The following is an 18,346-nucleotide window of genomic DNA, read 5'->3' as shown; positions in this document are numbered from 1 at the left end:
TGCCTCCATTTTCTACTTATGCTAGTGAGAGCAGCTATGATGATATGGAAAGTGAGGTATGTCAGGTGTTTGTGTGTTGCCTTTGGTAATAGAAGGAGAAGGAATATTTCAGGTTTGAATGGTAGCTGTGTCCCAGTGCATTTAATGATTAGGTTCGCAGTCTGTGTCCAGAATTGATGTAGCTCTGTACATTGCCACCATATGTGTAGCATGATACCCTTGTCCCTCTGGCATCTCCAGCTGATATCTGATGTGGTGGGGAAGCTGTGTTTAAGGCGTGTGTGCTCTAGGTACCATCTATATAAGATTTTTCGGGTTAGTTCCAAGTGGGTCGTGCATAGAGTGAGCTGTTTGTGTGCCTTGAAGATAGTGTGCCACTGTTCTTTGGAGAGTTGGTGTCCGATGTCTTTTTCCCATGCCGTTATGAAGGAGGGGGGGATGCCGTTGGGGTCTAAGGTTTTCTGAAGTGTAGGTGATTGAGATGAGGTTTTTGGCTGGCTTGGCTGTTGTGCAGATTTGTTCAATGGCTTGCCAGCTTGGGTCTGCATCTTGGGTAAGCGTCTGTTTCAGTTGCAGGGCAATCCAGGAATGTAATTGTCTATATGAGAACATAGCTGTGATGGGTAGTGTGTATTCTAGCTGGAGGAGGATATTGTACTTTTGAAGTCTGAGATTTGTAAATTATCTGATAAACAAACTCAGGCTGGGACTGTTGTAAAGCCACTGCCAAAGACACAGCCTAGGAATGGCAGATGGATTACTGTAAGATCTGTTAGACTTAGAGTTGTGGATAAAAGGCATATTACACAGTCTGTGGCTCTACATAATTAATTTTTAATACTTTCAGATTGTAGTGGTGTTATGGAGATAGGCTCAGGCACCAAGTGTAGGGCTGTAATGGAGACAGGCTCGGGTACCTAGTGTAGTAGTGTTGTGGAGATGGGCTCGGGCATCGAATGTAGTGGTGTTATGGAGACAGACTCTGGCACCGAGCGTAGTGGTGTTATAGAGACAAGCTCAGGTACAGAGTTTGTGGAAATTAAAAGAAAAATAAAATAATTGTATCTGGTACACCTAATGTGTTAACCAGGGGTGAGGGAGTGGTACTGGCACTGGGCTGCTCAAAAACTGGAAAAATAGGAATCCACTAAAACCTATAGAAAGAATACTATGGATAAACACCGATAGTGTGTGCAGATACCAGTTCCTCCTTAAAGGCACAGTGCCATTGCACACCCACTCACTTTCATATCCAGATATTCATCCTATCTCAGCCATATTCTAGGCCAGCTCCTGGTATCTGCACACACTATCAGTGTTTATCCACCGAGTTTGTGGAACCAACCAATGACAAAATGGATAAGGTGAGGCCTGATAGAAAGCAGTTGTTGTTAGGGGATTCTATCATAAGAGGTGTGGAGCTGGACAATAGTGAACTGGTGAGATGGAGCTACTTCCTGGAGACAGGAGACATATTTTTTCATTTAGTTGAGCAAGCAAATAAGGGGAAATAGATGTACTTGTCCATCTAGGAGCAAAAAATTTGTCTTGCAATGAGGTTTTAGAGGTAAAGGAAGTTTTTTTGTGTTTTTGCCAATGATATAAGGCAGGTTGCTTCTAGGGATCGACCGATTATCGGTTTTACCGATATAATCAGCCGATATTCGGTATTTTCGGCAATATCAGTATCGGCCAATAAAGATACCGATATTGCCGATAATACCTCCTAGGACCGCCAGGCTCATTACAAGCCCGGCGGTCCTGGGGGGGGGCAGCACCAAGCGCTTACTCACCTCCCAGCAGCTCCTCCAGCTCCCATGTCAAATCTCGCGAGTCCCGCGGCCACAGACTGTTGCCACGGGTTACCATGGCAATGCTCCGCGCGGCACTAAGGGCCTCAAAATTTATACAGGGAGATGAAGGAGCTGCTGCGAGGTAAGTGAGCGCTTGGTGCTGCCCCCCCCCACACACACACAGCTCAGCCAATGCCACTGGACCACCAGGGACTGCTATATCCCCCCTCCCTGGCAAGAAGCAGGGAGTGGGGACTAAAAAAATTAAGCATATAAATATTACAAATAAAATTGGTAACAAGTGCGGAGATGACATATTTTCTGAAAAAATATAAGAGGAGCATAGTTTCAATCAGATTCCAGGCAGGGTATACATTTGTTAGCATTCTCAAATCTTGCTCTGTGCTTTGTTCTGCCTTTTGTCAAATGAGTACCACATTTAAATGGACACAAATAACATCCCTTCAGAAAAACACACACACATTATATACACACACATTACAAAAATACAAACACACACTGCATTAATTATATACACACACTACACAAACACACACACTCTGCATTCATTATATACACAACTATAAAAAACACACACACACACACTCTGCATTATGTACACACACTACACAAACACACACTGCATTCACTATACACAGGGCCTGGTGCTGACAATTATAATAAGCCTAATTACAGAATCATATCGACCAAAAACAGTAAAACACTCCCAAGCATCATGTATCTGATGGAGATGGTGCTGGAGAGAAAGAAAACAGCAGCTATAAGAAAACACATACCCTAGGCTAATCTCTCTCTAATTTATGTTTTCATCTTTCAAGTAAATCCATAACACTGACACAAATCACGTAACCTGCCAAAAGGGGCGAACATGCCCAAAAAGAGGACATGTCTGCCCAAAGAATTAGAAGGACAGCCTGGCATTAATGCATGTCAGGCTGCCTGCCAATCATGCAGCTGGCCAATTAAGGGCATACAATGCAGAGAGCACCCTGAGCTTGGCATAAATGCATCTAATGATGCGCTCGCTCAACGCTTTCTAAGGACTGTCCCCTAGCACCCGCTGGTCCACTTGTCTCCTTACCTTCTTACTAGCAGGCAGAAGCTCCTGGGATATCGTCTGGGGCAGAGAAAGGCTGTATGTAGTGAGTGTAGAAGAAAGAGAACATGCCACAGTGTTAGAGAGACAAAAGTCAGGATTACCTTAAAGGATCACTAAAGGGTCAGGAACACAAACATGAATTCATGACCCTATAGTGTTAACACCACCATCTAGCCCCCCTGAGCCCCTCATGCCTCCATAAATATAGCAAAATCTTACTGTATTCAAGCCTGAAGTTGTAACTCTGCATGCTGTTAGACTCAGAAAAACAAGCAATCTGCTGACATCATTAGAAGTGGTGGCCTGATCCAATCACAGTGCTTTGCCATAAGATTGGCTGAGACCGACAAAGAGGCAGATCAGGGGCAGAGCCAACATGATTCAAACACAGCCCTGGCCAATCAGCATCTCCTCATAGAGATGAATTGAATTAATGAATCTAGATGAGGAAAGTTCAGTGTCTGCATGCAGAGGGAGGAGACACTGAATGTTTGGATGCATTTTAGGCAGCCATGACCCAGGAAGGATCTCAAACAGCCATCTAAGGAATGGCCAGTGAAGTTATCACTGGGCTGTAATGTAAACACTGCATTTTCTCTAAAAAGACAGTGTTTACAGCAAAAAGCCTGAAGGTAATGATTCTACTTACCAGAACAAATTCAATAAGCTGTAGTTGTTCTTGTGACTATAGTGTCCCTTTAACTAATTTCATTGTCAGCCAGTCCACACAAGTTTTGTTCCCATACATCCCTCTTAAGTTTCCATACTTAAGTAAGAGTATGTGAAAAGTAGTTAGGGTTGCCACCTTTCTTGGAAAAACATACCGGCCTTACTAATTTGCATAATTAAATATGTATGGGTGACATCACATAATGTAAATCACAAGGACTGACATAAGAGAAAATACTGTAAAATCACCAAAAAACTACTTAGTTTGGTTCTGCTGTATAGATGGATTCCTCCCAGTGCCTCCATGTCCAGTGAAGTAGGGGGTCAATGCCTTTGTTTTCTAGATCTAACACTACAGATATCTATAGGAGGCAAAATTGAAACAACATTGTATAGGAAAAAGACAGCCTCCAATAACCTATTGTGTTGGACAAGTCATCACCCCACATCACTGAAATCTGGAATCCCGATAGGCCAATACTTGAGACTTCGCCGAAATTGTTCTACTATGGAAGAGTTTAAATTAAAAGCGAACAATTTGCGTCACATGTTCAAGGCCAAGGTTACCCTAACAGAGTTTTGAAAAGGGCTTATCTTAGGGCAATCCATACAGAACGGGAGTCAGATGGGAGTCGTAAGATTGAGGAAAACAAAATACGCTGCATTGGTACATATGATGCAGGATGGGATACTATGTCGAATGTCTTTCATAAGTTCTGGCCTATTCTCCAATCTAACAAACATCTTAAGGAAATTTTGCCACCTTTTCCTTCGATCACAGCACGGAGGGGTAGAAATTTGAGAGACATTCTAGCACCTAGTCATCTCCCGACTACCTCTCCTTCTGGCTATTTCAAAAAATACCTACCAATGGGTACTTTTCAATGTGGCCGCTGCAGCGCTTGCCCATTCAACAGTAGACAATCAAAGACGTTCTCTCACAGTAGTGATATGAAGAATTTTAAACCTCGTTCCTTTTTCAATTGTCATACAACAGGATTAGTTTATTTGTTGACTTGCTTCTGTGGCCTAAAATATGTAGGCAAGACTTTTCGTCATTTCAGACTCAGGATATGAGAACATGTAAATTCAGTCAGGAGACATTTGGAGACGCCTGTCTCAAAACACTTACATTTACATCATAACCATTCTTCAGCAGGCATTCGTCTCATGGGTCTTGAACATATACCACAACCTCCGAGGAAAGTGAATTGGGACTTAAGATTAAGACAAAGAGAGGCATTCTGGATTTATCATCTTAAAACTTTGTCCCCACTTGGGTTGAATGAAGGTTTTTCCTACCCGTTTATTTAATTTACTGATAGAATTCTGATAAGAAATGATATCTTAAGTTAAGTTTGTATACATGTATATATCTCTTTATTAATCTCTATTTTTTATTTTTTGGTCACCCTCGGTTTATATGTCCATCATACTGGGATGGCGTTATATCTACCCACTCTCTTTAACTAGTGTGCCTAAATTATATCCCTATTATGACCTAAGTATTTAAGATTATCAACTGTATGTCTGAGTACACACTGTCAAGGTGGATACTCATTCATAGGTGTATTGGCAACTTTGTGCATGGAAATCTTGATACATTACAGTGGAAACACAGTATCTGGATATTCTATGCCCCTTCAGCTATTTCCTTATATAACTTGCCAAACTGGCTGTTTAATTACTGTTTTCCATTTGGTGGTCGCAATCTATATGAGTTTATTCTCTCCTTTTTTGTATGTGTGTTATACCATGGTGGATCATCGGGTAATGTTTATTTATACAGTCAGTTAGGCATACTAAGGGTTAATTCCTTTAAACCTGGTCTGATTCTTTCGGTTTCACCGGCCGTTCACGACAAAGTCTTGTGGGTTGGTATCATGGTGTTTCATACCACGCCCCCACAACCCTATTCGTGAGACGACCGGAACGGCTGAACACATGGATTAGAAGGCACACAGGTGTTTGTAATGATCTGTGGGTATATAAATAAACCGCCGGGACAGCCTCATTTGCGATACCCCTGAGGACGGCGTGCGGTCACGCCGAAACGCGCGTCGGGTTTAGTTTATGTTTTCTGCACTTTTTTGAGCACTCTGCACTAATGACCTTTTAGTTCTTTGTATCTGGGGCTTCAGATACTTAGACAGAGTCTAGATTAGAGCACCCATGAAGGTGTTACATAGGAGATAGAGGGTTAGCACAGAGAGTAAGCTACTTGTTGGGACTTTATTGTGGTCTGGGGAGAGGTTTTCATTTATGGGCTTAGCATTGCTGTATTGTATCCCCTAACGTTTTTTGGGGGGTAGTTACTCCCCTTGGGGTCACCGCTCTATTGCTATCCCAATCCACCCTCCCCTTTCCCCCTTTCTCCCCCCTTTCTTTATTTCTCTCACTGCTTTTATACCCTGAGCTGTGCATAGTTTAGTGAGTTTAGTGAGTTTTCTGTGAGGACTTTCCTTCATTAGGCTCATTGTTAGCCGCTTTTCTATGCTACATATCTCTCTCTTTATGAGACTCTGTCTATTTCTGTTTTGTCCCAGTTTTTCAATAGACTTTAATAAAGTTTTTTTTTTTTTGCTACTACATTACTATTGAGATTGGGCTGGGTCCTTCCCTTATTGGCTATCTTCTTGTAAGATATCCTTTTGGGCTTTTTTTCATATCCTAGACCTAAGATAAGGCCAGGGGCTAATTAAAAGTATTTTAAAATATTGGGCAGACTAGATGGGCCAACGAGTTTTTATCTGCCGTCACATTCTATGTTTCTATGTTAAATATGGTTTAGAATGTTTCTTGTATATTAACAACTACTATTTGCGTTCATTTTCAACCTGTGTTTTCTATCTGCACCAGGTTAATAACGAGGTCCCCAAATCCAATATTAATTTTGTGCGAGAAGAAACAATTAAAAAAAGCTCATCCAGTGACTCTGATTTTGCATTTGATACATTGTGCAAGGACAAGGTGGTGATTAATAACCCTTTTGTGCTGAGGAAAGGACAGGCACTTCTGACATTCGAAAAGGAAGAAGGTATTGGTTATACAGAAAACCTGCTGTTTATTCATATTTTAAATAATGAAGGAGATGAAAAACGTAACGAAAATATAAAATATGGGGTGGACATCTCAAAGTCCATCTGTCTGTTTATCTAAAGCAGGCTTCTCCAAACCCCGGCCCTCCAGATGTTGCTGAACTACAACTCCCATGATTCTGTGAATGAAATAGATTGACTGAGAATCATGGGAGTTGTAGTTCAGCAACATCTGGAGGGCCAGAGTTTGGGGAAGCCTGATCTAAAGAAAGAGAGAAATAAATATAGAGATAATGGAAAAGAAAGGGCAACCCAGAAAGAGAGAGAGACCAACACTGTGTCAGTGGTTTCCAAACCAGTCCTCAAGGCATGCCTATTAGTCCAGGATTTAGGGATGTTTTTTTTTTTGTTTTGGGGATATTTTTTTTTTTTTTCTAAAAAAAAAAACCTTTGACGCAACAAGGTAATCCCTAAACACCGGACTGGGAGACGTGTCTTGGGTACTGGTTTGGTAACCACTGCTGTAAGTGAAAGAGAGTGCAGAGCGGAATGACAGAGTGCAATGCAAAAAGAAAGCACCAGACAAAGAGAGAGACGGTAATGAAGTGAGAGAGAGCAATTTCAAAAGAGAATGAGAGGGCAAAACAGAGGGAGTAGGAGCAATACAGAAACAAAAAGAAAGTCAGAACTATTCACTAAATTCTGCATTTTAGTGAATTTAAATCTGAATGGCAAAAGTTAGCAGAACTGAAAAAATTCTTAACCCTTCTAGAATCATATATCGGCTATTCTAGTCTATAATTTGCCATTACAATTTCCATTTGTTAGGATTCACAGTGTAGTGAATTGGAGATTAGAGATATTTCGATGGACCATCCGGAAGATTCCCTTTTGCCAAACACTGAAAATAGTGAGTGAGTGAAGACTATCGTTACTTAATAAAATGTATGTTAAACATTCCAATTTCATTTCTACAGTTGCTAAACATGTTCTGAGGATGAAAAATCACGCTATAGACTTTGATGGTTCATCTGTGGTCATGAGAGCATCTCCCATTCCTCTGAAAAGGACAATTCAATTTGAGGTGAAAATATTTTATTTTTAATTGAGTACTCATTCTATGAAGAGTTCAATAAGTTTTATTTTTATTTTCTCATTTATAGGTTAACACAACTATTTGTAGCAAAAAAATGCGTATTTGCAACCTGCCCGACGACATATCAGAAGAGCAGATAAAAGACAAACTAGAGCTGACATTTTATAAACCAAGTATTGGCGGGGGGGAAATAGAAGAAGTGGAATACGATTCGTGGAGAAATGAGGCTGTGATTACATTTTTGGACCACGGAGGTATGTGCCATATTCTCATAAATATATTAAAGTGACATTCGTGGAATACCAATGACAAGAGTTACGCTAAAATAGCCACGCTGTGGTTATAGCAGAATTTGTAATTTTTCCAAGTCACCTATTTTAGCCTAAATTTTACCATTTGGTTTTCAATTTGCTACAGTTCATAGATTAGCGAATAAACCCTTCTGTCCGCTTTAATTGAGCCACATGTAGGATAGAATGGAATGAATAGAATAGAATGATTCACAACTTTCATTCATCACGAACCAACTACATGACTTTAACACGAGCAAAGCATCATGGGTAAAAACATGTTCTGAAAATCTAGCAGGGTTGTTCTCTAAACGGTGAATTGTCAGGGAAATTGCAGATTTGTAAAAAGAGAAAGCCAGCCTGGAATAAAGCTGACATGGAGAATGTTTAAAAATCAGCTATCGTTGTCTTAAGCTCTCACAACCCTGGCGAATTCACAATTTAGTGAATAACACAGTAGCTGATATAGATACATACTAGCAAGGCTAATAAATATAGGACAAATTGTCAGGAATTAAAAGTAAAACTTAATTTAAAGATTATTCTTGGTTCCTTCTAAGTTGCATAAAATATATGAAGCATAGTCACCTCTATGCTGGAGATGCAAAAAGGAGACTGGCACGATGCTCCATATATGGTATAAACGTGATATATTAAAAGATATTAAAGTCCGTATATCCTCCCTGGTTTCAGATCTAATTCCGGATACTATATTACTTACACCTCCCTTTTCCTATTTAATCTAGATTTCCCCTTAATGAAGAAAAAAATATAAATATAAATATTTAATTACCCCTATTCTCTATGCACTTAAGATATCTATAGCTCGTAATTGGAAATCTAGCCAACCTCCATTATGGCAAGAAATAATAAATCTACTACTAGATTATCAATATACAATGGAGAGTAATTTTATAGCTCTATCCGGAGACTTATGGACTTATCGAGACTTATGGAATCCCTGGCTTCTATATAGAAATAAGGAAAATTTACTCTAGGATAAAAGAAGAAAGGGAAAGGATGGTGTAAAGGGGAAAAAAAGGGGAAAAAAGGGCGAAAAATGGAAAAGGGAAAAGAAACAAAACATATTGGATACTTGTTCCCCCACACTCAATATCGGGCCCTGGATACTGCAGTCCTTTATGTCTGTGATTGTATTTGTATATGTTTTTGTATTTGCCTCAAAACTATGATAATACCGTGTTGATAAGTTTTGATATGTCTTACATGTATTTAATATCACAATCTATCAAATTCACGCATATAAATGTATCACATGTTAACTGTTGGCAATGTCATTGAAATTGAAAATTAAGACAATAAATTAAAGGGACACTATAGTCACCTGAACAACTTTAGCTTAATGAAGCAGTTTTGGTGTATAGAACATGCCCCTGCAGCCTCACTGCTCAATCCTCTGCCATTTAGGAGTTAATTTCCTTTGTTTATGAACCCTAGTCACACCTCCCTGCATGTGACTTGCACAGCCTTCCATAAACACTTCCTGTAAAGAGAGCCCTATTTAGGTTTTCTTTATTGCAAGTTCTGTTTAATTAAGATGTTCTTATCCCCTGCTATGTTAATAGCTTGCTAGACCCTGCAAGAGCCTCCTGTATGTGATTAAAGTTCAATTTAGAGATTGAGATACAATTATTTAAGGTAAATTACATCTGTTTAAAAGTGAAACCAGTTTTCTTTTTCATGCAGGCTCTGTCAATCATAGCCAGGGGAGGTGTGGCTAGGGCTGCATAAACAGAAACAAAGTGATTTAACTCCTAAATGACAGTGAATTGAGCAGTGAAATTGCAGGGGAATGATCTATACACTAAAACTGCTCTATTTAGCTAAAGTAATTTAGGTGACTATAGTGTTCCTTTAAAAAAAAAGTACAACTGAATTGATTATTATGATGATTATTATTATTACTGGCATTTACAGAGGGCCAACATATTCTGCCCTTGAGCTGAGATCTAAAATGAGCAGCACTTTTATACAAAGTATTAAGCTAGATGGCTTGTGAGCTTAGAAAATAAGGTTATGATTAGGACTCGAGAAATGAGGGAGCAGGGGTGGGGGAATTTAAAGCTAATGGACAGGGAGTCTTAGTGCATCTGCACAGACTGCTAAGATGTGATTAAGGGGGTTATTGGGGAACATGCCAACATCTTGGAAGGCATGCTAGAAAGGAAGCAGAAACCAGGGTGGTGGGACGTGATCAGTGAAAATGGAGGATATTGCTTAGAGTGGATTTGGTTATGCGAGGGAAAGGGGGGCAAGGCACGAAAAAAGGAAGAGGGAGGAAGAGACAAAGATGTGGTGTATAAAATTAAAAATGTGGCCAGTAGATTCTATGTCTCCAAAAACGAATAATCCATGTACAGTAAATACCAGTAGACTGCATATATAGAACTGAATAGTAACTACATGTACAGAAAATTGCAAGATTGTAAAAGTATTAAAAAAAGTTAATTTTTTTTTGAAAAAGTATGAGTAAAGAAAGTAACAATGGAAGAAGGTAAACAGGAATATGTAGCCACAGACAGATTAGTCAGGAGGACTTTAGTGTTTTCAAAGCTTCCCCCACATACCTCAGAACTTGCCGGAAGTTGTCGGGGACATAAATTAATTGCATATGATGCTAAAGAATGTGTTATAGCCTTATTAAAAATGTGAATTTGTTTCTACAGTTGTGGAGCGTATCTTGAAACAATCACAATATGAACTAAAGGTTGGTGATTGCGCGCACACCATTATAGTGGAACCAATCACAAATGCACAACTGAACAAGTTGCAGGTATGTCTTAATCATTTCTACATTCTTCCAGGAATATTCACTTACTCTTACAAGTTATCCCGACTGCTGATAAATTGAGCAACCTTTTTGTTTCCAGTAAAGTCTGCTTGGATTGGCCCTCAAGTGATTGGACTTTACTTTTAATAGCGGTCTTGTCAAGCTAAAGAGTAATGTTTTGATACTCCATACCGTCATGCTCATATCTGCCATTTAACACTGTGGCAAAACAAGACGGCCATAAATCACATTTACATCTAAATAAAAAGAGAAATTAATAAAACCTAGACAACAATAGAATAAGAAAGAAGTATAAAAGGAATCAGCTATGAGAAGGAAAAATGACAATTGAGAAGGAAGCTCCCGAAGTGGGAACAATCCCCCCCTTCAGTATCCCACTATATGCTAACAGACCCAATCAGGAGACGTTCCTTTATATGAGCAGAGATTTTAAATATGACATTTATGAGGATTCCAGATGCCTCAGGAGTACAGGCAACCCATACATGACCTTTCAGATGCAGTAGTACTCCTCCATTTCATGTGAGGGATCTCAGGGGTTTAAGTGTTTTTCCAAGCACCACAACCACTACATTGTTTTGAAATGGTCACAGCGCAAGGATCCTGTGTATCGAGCATTGCACATACGTAAATATTTCATGTAACTCCCTGTTCAACAGCCTTCATCAACCAACCTAAAAAATGAGTTATGGGCTGGCTAATTCTGCAATAAAATTATGTTTTTAATGTTAATTACATGCATACTCTGTGCTCAGAGTTTCATTCAGCGGCTGAGAACACTCAGATGATGCTCTCACCCAATGAATGGGTGTTAGTATCAGCGTTGAGAGGATGGCTCAGATCATGACGAGATCCAAGTAAGAGGCAAATTGTTGAAAAATAATTTGCCCCTTAACAGTGTAATGGTGCCATGGTACTCTTGGCATCTGTGATTCTGATGTTTGGAGTAACCCTTTAATTATAATGAAAATTGGTGATCAGTGTAGGTATGGCACAAGAGACAATGGCAGACATTTCAAGGTGGCCTGGCCGCCCTGCAGACCCCTGCGACCAGGTGCCCGCCGCTGGGGCCCCACGTTCAAGTGGCCCATCGGGTTGCCCATGCTGTTAGGGCCACCCGATAGAGATGAATTTCCAGGGGGTTCCGGTCAGCGCTGCGGTGCTTTAACAGCACGACCGGGCCCCCTCTGATGACATCACAACTGGAAGGAAGTGATTGCCCGTCCCTCCTCCTAGCTATAAGCAAGAGCCCCAGCGGGATGAAGGAGAGGGAGTCAGAGTGGGAACTCTGACTCCCACCAGCCTGAGCCACAACTGGAGCCCAGGGAAAGTCACCCTCTGAGTCCTGCACCTAAATGGTAGGAAACAGGAGGGTGACTTAAACATATTGTATATGTGTGTTTTTGTTTGTATGTATGTGTGTGTGTGTCTGTATGTATGTGTCTGTGTATGTGTGTGTATGTGTGTGTCTCTGTATGTATGTGTGTATGTATGTGTGTGTGTCTCTGTCTGTTTGTGTGTGTCTGCCTGTGTGTGTGTCTGTCTGTCTCTGTCTGTATGTATGTGTGTCTGTATGTGTGTGTGTCTGTGTCTGTCTGTCTGTATTTATGTGTGCCTGTCTGTCTGAATGTATGTATGTGTCTTTGTATGTATGTGTGTCTTTTGTCTGTCTGTGTGTATGTATGTGTCTCTGTATGTATATGTGTCTGTGTGTATGTTTCTGTCTGTGTGTATGTGTCTGTGTGTATGTCTGTGTGTGTGTGTCTGTGTGTCTGTCTGTATGTATGTGTGCCAGTCTGTCTGCATGTATGTGTGTGTGTCTGTCTGTATGTATGTGTCTTTGTATGTATGTGTGTCTTGTGTCTGTCGGTGTGTATGTATGTGTCTCTGTATGTGTCTGTGTGTATGTGTCTGTCTGTATGTATGTGTCTGTCTGTATGTATGTGCCTGTCTGTATGTGTGTATGTGTGTATGTATATGTCTCTGTGTGTATGTATGTGTGTCTGTATGTATGTGTCTGTGTGTGCGTCTGTCGGGGGGGGGAGGCCATGGATCAGTTTTGCACCGGGGTCCCATGGATTGCGTGTACGCCACTGAGTGACAATAAGATTTCAAGGATGCTTTTACAACACAAATAAGATATGTAATGGTGTTTAGGATTTCAAGTCATGTAATCTATTGTTATGTTTTGTATAAGTACGTGCACAAGACTCTTACATCCTTGTTGCATTATGTTTATGCTGTTACTCCATGTGAAGGCTGTCAATCTCTCTGTGTAAGTTCTTGTTGTAGCCCGTGTCCTTATTGATTCCATAGTAAGGATATATAGATTGACCCATAGGCAAAGGTGGGTTAGCGCATGGAATACCCTTATTGTCTCACTAATAATCAAAATCTGGCCACCAGGAATAATAGTGTCCGTTCATATTATGCCTCCCCTTCATATAATACAGTGCCAGTATTGCAGTAAATTCATTGCAATGTAAGTTTGGCAGTAATGTCCAAATGATCAAACCAGATGCAACAGTCAAGTTAACGTCAAAATAGCTGGAAACCAGCTATGCTTTCAGTTTGGCTACTCTGGCCTTCAATTTTAAATTCACTTTAATTTCTCAGTTTAGTAAATAACCCTATCTGGCTTTGGAAACCATCTTAATGCATTCTTCCAAAAGGTGTTGGGGGGCCATCTTGTGGCCTAGTAGAAATATTACATCAGAAAAAATACAAGCATCATACTTCTCCAAGTATAAAACAGGACCTTTGTTTATTACATGGGTTGCATCTATTGCAATTATCATGATATTTTACTTTACTACTTTACTGTATATACCTTTCTTACATACTAATAATTTAAAGATCATTAGTTGTGTTGATTTTGTTCATTGGGTATGTACAAAAATAAAGAATAAACAGAAAATAATTATTAATCTCCCAAAAGGAAGACCTTGGTATTTCCATGCTGTACACCCTTTCTCTTTAATTGGGCTTTTCTTCAGGTGTAGATAAATTTTTCAATTTTCAACCATAAATATGTATGTATGCATTAATATACATTAAAGTAATTTACTGAAATGTTTTATGTTTCTGTGGCAGACCTTTTCAACAAATTCTTCAAGAACAGTGCTTTTATCTGAAGTTAAAAACTTAGCGATCTCTGAAGAGGACATTCAAGATACTATTGAGATTTATTTCCAAAAGCCGAGCAATGGTGGTGGAGAGGTCGAATGGATTTTATATACACAGGATAAAGAGATTGTGCCACGCTTTGAGGATGAGGATGACTTATAATAACTTATAATGATTTATAGTGGTAAAAGTAAGGAAACCGTACTCACCAGGCTGCCGAGGTGCACTAGATTCAGGGATGGCCAAACCCCACGTTAGACATATGTAATAAAGTAGTGGTCCAGGCCCTCAAGGTGATAGCCAAAAAAGCAGTTTTATTGAAGCAAGCAAACAGCAAATTTCGACCCGAACGGGTCTTTGTCAAGCTACTAGAAATGTGGCTGTTTGCTTGCTCCAATAAAACTGCCACCTTGAGTGCCTGAACCACTACTTTATTTCTTATAATGAGTTACAACATTTAATATAAATACTTTGATATGTAACTTTCTCCACATGTATTAAACACTGCCAGGATGCAGAAAGTAATGCGATAATTTAAAATGTATAAATACAAATGAATCTGTCAATTAAAATAAAAAAAACAAACACAAGCAGACTTGTAGTTTTTCTTGGTATATTGCTAAACATTGACCTCACTATTTATTTACTTGAATTGTGAGATAAATTTATATATATATATATCTGCTTGGTAAAATAACCATGGTGGTTCCCAAACCAGCCCCGAAGGCACACTAATGGTCCAGGGTTTGTCATGTCAACATAGGAACAGAATTGGGAAATTGTCTAAATCGTAGTCAATTGGTATGGTGTGCCTGAGGATTGGGCTCACAGTCTTGGTGTCAGGGTACCTGAAGTCTCTACCTCTGATAGAGGCAGAGACTTAGAAGTTTATCCGTCCGGACAGCATGTCTCCGCGGTCCCTCGCGGTTCACCCGGTCACTTCCTTTTCTAGCAGGACGTCCGGAAGCCGACGTCATGACGCCAACCCGGAACGGCCTGTCACTCAATTCTGTGGAGACGAATCAGGACTCGTCGGAGGCGTGTCCTCTCTCCCAAACCAGGGTATTTAACAGTGTTCCTCTCATTCACTCATTGCCCTGTCGTGGTTCTAGCCTGTCTAGTCTCGCAGTGCTTTTGTATCCTTGCTATCCTTTTGGTTTTGACCCGGCTTGTTTGTACTTTTCTGATTTATCTGTATTCCTTTGACCCGGCTTGTTCCTCGCTTACCTGTCTTCTCGTTCCCCCGACCTCGGCTTGTCTCTGACCATCCTCTACTCTTTCTGTGCGTTAGTCCGGCCATTCTAAGGTCCGGTATACGTACCTCTCTACTGTTTGTACTCTGCGTGTTGGATCCCTGTCCCGATCCTGACACTTGGATGTAAATGTCCACCTCTTTAAACATTCCGAAGAACTGGAGACTCTTGTTCTTGACGAATGGTGGAACATTCCAGCACAAACAGCTTGGAGTTATGGGAGGACATGAAAAAAACAAAGCTATTATGAAAGCAATGGCAATCCTACTATTTATTGGTACCTTGAGATTAATAAACATATAGTTGTGTTTTAGTTAATGATGATTCTCATGATTCAACTAGAAATGGGTGTTTGTTCACAGATAATTGGGTAAGATTATGGCCGTTGGGTACTTTCACTGCATTCAGTTATTAAAGGGACAATGTAGGCGCCATTTTATCTCATTTAATTGGTTACAGTGTCTGGAGTCCCCTGGCACAGTCCCCCATTAATTTTTAAACCATTTCCCAGCAATATAACTCTAAATAAAAGTCCTTGGCTTCAAACAGTCCAGTCCCCAATGGAGGTGAGACTAAGGCAGAGTTTACTTCCTTCCTTAGCCATACCAACAATGGTGACTGTGATAGGCTGAAAGTGGCCAGCTGACACTCAGCCAATAAACACTACCTATTACTGTTCAGGCTAAAACCTCTCTATTATCCCAAGAAGTGCAGATGGGATGCATTTCTAGGGGTTCTTGTTTAGCATTAAAGGGACTATATAGTCACCAGAACAACTACAGGTTATTGTATTTGTTCTGGTGAGTATAATCAGTCACTTCTGGCTTTTTCAGTAAAGAAAAGGCAGTTTTACATTACAGCCTAGAGACACTTCCATTAGCCACTTCTCAGATGGCTACTAGAGGTGCTTCCTGGGCCAGTGCTGCACATTGGGCAGCACTGATATTCGGTGTCTCCACTCTCTGCATGGAGACACTGAACTTTCCTCATAGAAGAAATTCAATGCATCTATATGAGGATATGCTGATTGGCTAGGTCTGTGTTTGACTCGTGCTGGCTCTGCCCCTGATCTGCCTCCTTGGCAATCACAGCCAATCCAGTGCTTTCCTATGGGAAAGCATTGTGGTTGGCTGAGATCACCACTTCTCATTATGTTAGCCATGGAGACAGATCAGGGGCAGAGCCAGCAGCAGACTGGAATAAAGGTAAGATTTTACTATATTTAGGAGGGCAAGTATGGACCAGGGGAGCTAGATGGTGTTTTTAACACTATAGGGTCAGGAATACATGTTTGTGTTCCTTACCCTATAGTGTTCCTTGAATATTATGCAGTGCAGTTATAAATAGAGCCACAAGATGGTGATCTAAAATAATTTTATAATTACACATGTTGTATAGAAATTGCAACAAAGAAATGCTATACACAGTACAATTTTTGGTTATTGTCCCTGTTTCAAATAATAGAAAACACATTTTATATATACCGTACATTGCAATGTATCACTGCTGACTACTCTGAGTTGTTTCTCTGTGTCTATAGTATAGGTCCTGCATTAAAAGGGCTATTTTGTATTATTAACGCATTAAACCATAGCAACGGACTTCATCAGTGATCCATTTTCTGGGAGCCCAGGAAGTTCTGTAGATGATTGTAGGATAAAGAATGGCAACATTGTATCTGACCTGAGGTCAGTAAGGAGAAGAATATTCGTTTTTAGTATTTCTAAGAGAACCAATCACTGGGTTCATAATGCAGAATACTGGTTTATTTTAAAGTGCATCCTGAAGAAGGAGCTATATCACAAATTATTTACATCAATTTAAGGAAATTTACAAGATCTAAAAAACCTTTTTTATTTCAAGTATATACATGAAAACCAAACACACAAATGAAAATAATAGAAAAAATATATATATGTATATATATATATATATATATAGAAAAAGAAAACAAGATAGCACTCCCAGGACTTGTAAGTCAAAAATTATAAAACTTAACTTTTAATCAGCTTGCAAAAAATCGACGTTTCAGTCTGTTAACCACAGACTTTCATCAGGACTAGTACACACACTGTAAAAACACATATATATACAAAAATACATATTAGCAATCAACTTACCCGCCACCGAGATAATTGCATCTCCCTGTCAGCTCAGTCAGGGTCTCCCGCTGGTTCCGCCGACGTCAGTGCGTGCGTCAAAATGACGTCATTACGTAACGCCGGCGTCATTACCGCAACACGTGACCACCCGTCCGGCAGCATCATGGGGAGGTTGTTACCATGGAGAAAAGCTCCATGGTAACCACTAAAAGCAAAACAACACACAAACGGCTAAGGAGGCAGTAGAAGTATAGTATATGAAAATTGCAAGTTAGAAACACCCCAATATAGAATATATCCCTATTGAATAGGGAGATTAGGAGTGTAAACATTATCAATGCATTAATACAAAGAATGCTAAAATAAATATATCTCTTAAAGAGCAGCACACATGAATGCCAAAATATGAGGGGATTATTATGTTAGTTGGAAATTAAATAGAGAGATAAGCAAATATCCTCTTAAATGTAATACAAAACAGGAGCATATCTACAGCTACAGCTGATATCCTTGTATAATACCAATCCCAGTCTATATCATAAAGCAGCCCATCACGTTAGAAAAACAAACAAGCAAATAAGAAGGAAGGTATACACAACCTAACGGGGATAATTTAAGAGGATATTTGCTTATCTCTCTATTTAATTTCCAACTAACATAATAATCCCCTCATATTTTGGCATTCATGTGTGCTGCTCTTTAAGAGATATATTTATTTTAGCATTCTTTGTATTAATGCATTGATAATGTTTACACTCCTAATCTCCCTATTCAATAGGGATATATTCTATATTGGGGTGTTTCTAACTTGCAATTTTCATATACTATACTTCTACTGCCTCCTTAGCCGTTTGTGTGTTGTTTTGCTTTTAGTGGTTACCATGGAGCTTTTCTCCATGGTAACAACCTCCCCATGATGCTGCCGGACGGGTGGTCACGTGTTGCGGTAATGACGCCGGCGTTACGTAATGACGTCATTTTGACGCACGCACTGACGTCGGCGGAACCAGCGGGAGACCCGGACTGAGCTGACAGGGAGATGCAATT

At 39.9% G+C, this 18,346-nt stretch overlaps 1 protein-coding gene across 2 annotated transcripts in view; it reads left to right on the top strand.

Annotated features, from left to right (window-relative positions):
- The window catches only part of NMI (N-myc and STAT interactor), a 33,504-nt gene extending 18,982 nt beyond the window's left edge, over positions 1 to 14,522 (top strand). For both annotated transcript variants that reach the window (XM_063429532.1, XM_063429531.1), the window contains 5 exons: positions 6,442 to 6,619; positions 7,598 to 7,704; positions 7,784 to 7,970; positions 10,694 to 10,800; positions 13,912 to 14,522. In XM_063429532.1, the coding sequence (XP_063285602.1) occupies positions 6,442 to 6,619; positions 7,598 to 7,704; positions 7,784 to 7,970; positions 10,694 to 10,800; positions 13,912 to 14,106 (774 nt within the window). In that variant the 3' untranslated portion in view covers positions 14,107 to 14,522. The remainder of the gene's footprint in view (positions 1 to 6,441; positions 6,620 to 7,597; positions 7,705 to 7,783; positions 7,971 to 10,693; positions 10,801 to 13,911) is intronic.
- The last annotated feature ends 3,824 nt before the right edge of the window (positions 14,523 to 18,346 follow it).

Source organism: Pelobates fuscus, chromosome 8, assembly GCF_036172605.1.
Source record: "Pelobates fuscus isolate aPelFus1 chromosome 8, aPelFus1.pri, whole genome shotgun sequence".
Taxonomy (NCBI): Eukaryota; Metazoa; Chordata; class Amphibia; order Anura; family Pelobatidae; genus Pelobates; species Pelobates fuscus.
The sequence above is the reverse complement of the archived record's forward strand: the minus strand, read 5'-3'. Positions and strand labels throughout refer to the sequence as shown.